The sequence below is a fragment of the Rhea americana genome, unplaced genomic scaffold (genome assembly GCF_003343005.1).
Source record: "Rhea americana isolate MKP2758 unplaced genomic scaffold, rheAme1 scaffold_89, whole genome shotgun sequence".
Lineage (NCBI taxonomy): Eukaryota > Metazoa > Chordata > Aves > Rheiformes > Rheidae > Rhea > Rhea americana.
The window spans coordinates 1113521-1118061 of record NW_028187077.1 but is presented as its reverse complement, the minus strand read 5'-3'; the positions used below and the strand labels follow the sequence as shown (position 1 = coordinate 1118061).

At 41.6% G+C, this 4541-nt stretch overlaps 1 protein-coding gene across 5 annotated transcripts in view; it reads left to right on the top strand.

Moving 5' to 3' along the window:
* SPRY1 (sprouty RTK signaling antagonist 1) overlaps positions 1-4190 on the top strand; it is a 6439-nt gene extending 2249 nt beyond the window's left edge. For 2 of the 5 annotated variants that reach the window (XM_085323870.1, XM_085323867.1), the window contains one exon: positions 1931-4190. In XM_085323870.1, the coding sequence (XP_085179996.1) occupies positions 1986-2948 (963 nt within the window). In that variant the 5' untranslated portion in view covers positions 1931-1985 and the 3' untranslated portion in view covers positions 2949-4190. Of the gene's footprint in view, positions 1-27; positions 1010-1930 lie in introns of those variants that run through there. The other 3 variants (XM_085323868.1, XM_085323871.1, XM_085323869.1) reach the window with 3 other exon arrangements.
* The last annotated feature ends 351 nt before the right edge of the window (positions 4191-4541 follow it).

The window sequence follows — 4541 nt, the reverse complement described above, 5'->3', positions numbered from 1 at the left end:
GCCGAGCCGAGGCGAGCCGAGCCGGGCGGCGCTCCTTGCGCGGCGGGGTGCGGAGGAAGCGCTGCCCCGCGGCCTTGGCCCCGCCGGCTCTGCCGGGCCCTGCCCGGGGCGCAGAAACGGAGGTGTCTCGCTGCGCTTGCTTTATTTTATAACGGGGAGAAAAACGTAGTTTTCGGGCTTTAATTTTTTTTTTCTCCACGGAGGTGGAGGTTGCCGTTCGCACAGATCCCTCAGGCCGCTCAGCTCTGCCACCCTCTGCCTGGCTTGCAGCTGGGCTTGTCAGTCCGCCGCCCGCGTTGATGTTGCACTTTCCCCCAAAGATGGCACTGGATGTCTTTTACATTTTCTTAGGATATTATTTCTTCATTCCCTCGGGAGCCCTGCTTCTGGCTGGTACGACTGTAATCTGTTCCCTGTTCGCCTTCATTTTTAGCCTTGGTGCCTTGTGGGTTTCCAGTGCTTGGGAAGGAAGACAGCTTGTCATGTGGGGGAACTTAGAATTCTAAAAGATTTATTWTTATTATTATTATTTATCTTGTGACTTAAGACCCACACAGGCGACATTAAATGCAAAAAGGAAATCTTTCACTTGTGGATCACCACAAAGACTTTTGTGTTGCAGTAGAAGCTGCTAGTAAACATTTATTAGCATTCGGAGTAATAAAATTCACAAATATTTTCTACTCCTGTCCTTCCCTCTACTGTTGTGCCTTTTTCTCTTGAATTGAGAATAGCTCCGGACAGCCAAGGATGCACTTCTCACGATTGCTGAATGAGTTGTTTGGGAATGCTTGATTGCCTAGCACTCATCTTCTCTTTCAGACAGATACATATTACTTTTGGGGAGAGTGAAAGGAGATTTTTCCCCCCAGCTTTTAGTAAAGGAAAGCAGTTTGTTTTTTCGATTCTCTGTATGTAATGTGCAGTTTAGATAAGATTATCTACATTTTTATATAGGTACAGAGCTGTCACTGAGTTTTCCAAATCAGCATTGCAACCCTTATGTCAGGTAGTTAAGCAGAATGAAAATACATATCATTTATTTAGAAGATAGAATAAAGGATGTAATATTTGAGGAGCTTTTAATCAATAGTTCATCTTGTGAAAAAGGATATTTTGTTCTGAGAGGATTTTTGGTCACCTGTTACATAGAAAATACCCGAGAATTCATAAAAACAGTTATCTGATACCTACTTTATCCTAGTCCTTCCTTCACACCCTACCCTGGGGTCAGAAAATACTTGAAAACCTGCTTCTTTTTACATCTTTGCCTTATTTTTATAAGGAGCATATTAGATTGGCATGCTGTGCAGACCTCTTACAGAGCTCATCTTCTTAACAGTATTTAGTTTGAGACTCTATAATGCATATATCTCTCTTTATAAAAGAAACTTTATCAAGATCTACTAGGAAGCAAATCTTCATAGCATTCTGGTGTTGCAAATACAGAGGATTAAGAATTGTGTATGTCCCTTTTTTTCTACCATGCAGAGTATGAACCTGATACAGTTCTTCCCTGTTTCTGACTTAGTCTTGGGGGCATTCAGAATTGCTATTGCTGATTAGATGTTGAGTTCAGTAGCAAGTGAGAAGTATGTAACTTCCAATGGCTTGCCAAATAAGCACACAGAATAGTACTGATTATTATTTGATTTTTTTTTTTAATAGCATGGGGTCTTCTTTTGCATTCATGATATATAATGCCATACTGAGACTCCTCCTGTTACTGGACTTTGGCCAGATCCTCAGTGTCGTTGTAATCCCCTGCTGAAAGAGATCAGTACCAGGTGGCTAGGGCAATTTGTGGTTTGCCGTATCATTTTTATTTTCAAAAACCTCTGCTCTTTATTCCTCTTTGCCATTGATCCTGTGTATGTATGTATATATACAGACAATATTTACTTATATTTTCTTTTTATTACTATTTTAGGATTTCAGATGCATGCCAGGTTCCCACTGAGTGCCAGAAGTAGAGATCACTACAGATGGAGCCCCAAAGTCAGCATGGCAGTGGTGGTTCATTAGTTGTCATTCAGCAGCCCTCTTTGGACAGCCGGCAAAGGTTGGACTATGAAAGAGAAAGCCAGCCAACAACTATTTTGTCACTGGACCAGATCAAGGCGATCAGGGGCAGCAATGAATACACCGAAGGTCCATCTGTGGTGAAAAAATCAGGGCCACGGACAGCACCGAGGCAAGAAAAGCATGAAAGAACTCATGAAATTATACCAATTAATGTGAATAATAATTATGAACACAGACCCAGTCATGTGGGGCATGTGGCACATCAGCATAATGCAAGGGCTCCTGTCTTGAGCAGATCAACTAGCACAGGGAGTGCAGCTAGCTCTGGAAGCAATAGCAGTGCTTCCTCAGAGCAAGGACTGCTGGGACGGTCACCTCCATCCAGGCCAGGTTCAGGCCACAGATCCGATCGGACAATCCGGACACAGCCCAAGCAGTCGTCTTTGATTGTAGATGATCTGAAGGGTCCCTTGAAAGAGGACTTGACACAGCACAAGTTTATCTGTGAACAGTGTGGGAAGTGCAAATGTGGCGAATGCACAGCCCCAAGGGCCCTCCCGTCTTGCTTGGCCTGCAACCGGCAGTGCTTGTGCTCTGCTGAGAGCATGGTGGAGTATGGCACCTGCATGTGTTTGGTCAAGGGGATCTTCTACCACTGTTCCAATGACGATGAAGGGGACTCTTATGCGGATAATCCCTGCTCTTGTTCCCAGTCACATTGCTGTTCTAGGTACCTGTGCATGGGAGCAATGTCCTTGTTCTTGCCTTGCTTGCTCTGCTACCCTCCTGCAAAAGGATGCCTAAAACTGTGTCGAGGGTGCTATGACCGTGTCAATCGTCCAGGCTGCCGGTGTAAGAACTCCAACACTGTCTATTGTAAACTGGAGAGCTGCCCCTCTCGGGGTCAGGGCAAGCCCTCATGATTTTTGGAGGGAGGTTCACTTTCTCCAACTGTTACTTTCAGGTTATAGCTGATTTTCCCCTAGTCCCCTTTGTTTTTTTTTTCTTGTGCTTTCCTTTCTTTCTCCCCCACTTCAAATACTTGTTCTTCCCTTTGCATCTTTGCTCTCCTTTTATTGCTCTCTTTCTATTGACTCAGCTGAGTGTGGAGTGTTTTACGTAGTCATTGCTGCTCTTTGGTAAGTGTGGACTCCATATCTGCATCTGCCTATTCACTTTGGCAGGGCTTTTTGAGTTTGCAACGAAACCACTCCTGAAAGAGGCAGTGAGGGGCTCACTGGGCTCTTTTGCAGCCTCTTGCTCTGTGAATATCTTCCCAAAGATGTTTTTTGTTCTCAGCAATTCTTTTTCTTGTTCAGTTGTTTGTTTGTTTTGTTTTTTTTTGTTTTGTTTTTGTTGACCCCCCCGGTTCCCAGGAGTAACTGTTTAATGAGTGAGCTAGATTGTGAAGCAGCATTTTGTGTGTACCCTTTCTGGACAGCGATGTAAAATAAAGGCTTTACCGAAAGAAAGGCCTGACTCTTTTGCAAGCAACCTGCTTTTCTTTTTTTTTTTTCCTCCTGTTTTGTCTTAGCTTTTGGAATAGTCTCAGTCCTGAGATTTAGCTGGTTGCTCCTCCCCTGCCTCCTCTTTTTTACTTTTAATGTAACTTCAGTTTTTGCTTCACTATGTAGATCTTCACATTGGAGACATTATGGCTGCAACGTACTCATTTATTGCTGTCAAATCTTTGAAGGATATGGCTCACTCCATCCTCCTACTCCTGTTTCTATAGTCTATCAGTATCATGTTGATATTAAAGTTGGTGGTGTTCATATATCCAAACAGTTTTCAGGTGTCATTAAGTTGCATAAATGTTTCTTGTGATCCTTTTGGTTTAGTGAATTTAGCTCTGCTCTGTACTTTATAATTTTATTCTGTTCTCTGTTTTATTGCCTTAGCCACAAATTGTGGTCTTTTTTGTATATTTTATGTATAAAACACAAAATTGAATTCTGACTATTTTTAAGACAAAAGTCTGTTAAAACTTTTTTTATTGTAAAGAATATTTATTATGTGAATCTATTATTTTATGATATTTATTGCAAAAGACTTTGAAAATGTACTCATGTCTGAATATAACAAAATATCAATACTTAACGAAATAAGGATGACACGAAGAAAGTACATATGTTAACTATAATGCAGAAAATATATTAATTAATGAAAATGGCTCTTGAGTTCTTTATTATAATGTCAGGTTGTGAACTGCATGGCCATATAGGTAAGTTCATGGTGTTCTTCTCCCCCTCCCTGCCCCACCTGGTCATCTATCAGGTAGCAAATAACTTCATATCAGTACTTTGAAACCACTTGTCTAGTATTTAATACAATTGAATGTATGCAGTGTGGTTGACAGTGCCAGGAGATGTAGGCCCTATTTATTTACCAAAGTATTTGCAAATACAGCTGTGGAGGAGGAAACGCTAACTTTAAGCTTTTGATTCCTAAAGAATACCAAATTAATATGCACATTTTTTTTCAGTTTTCTATATGGAACATCTTGGCTGGTTAAA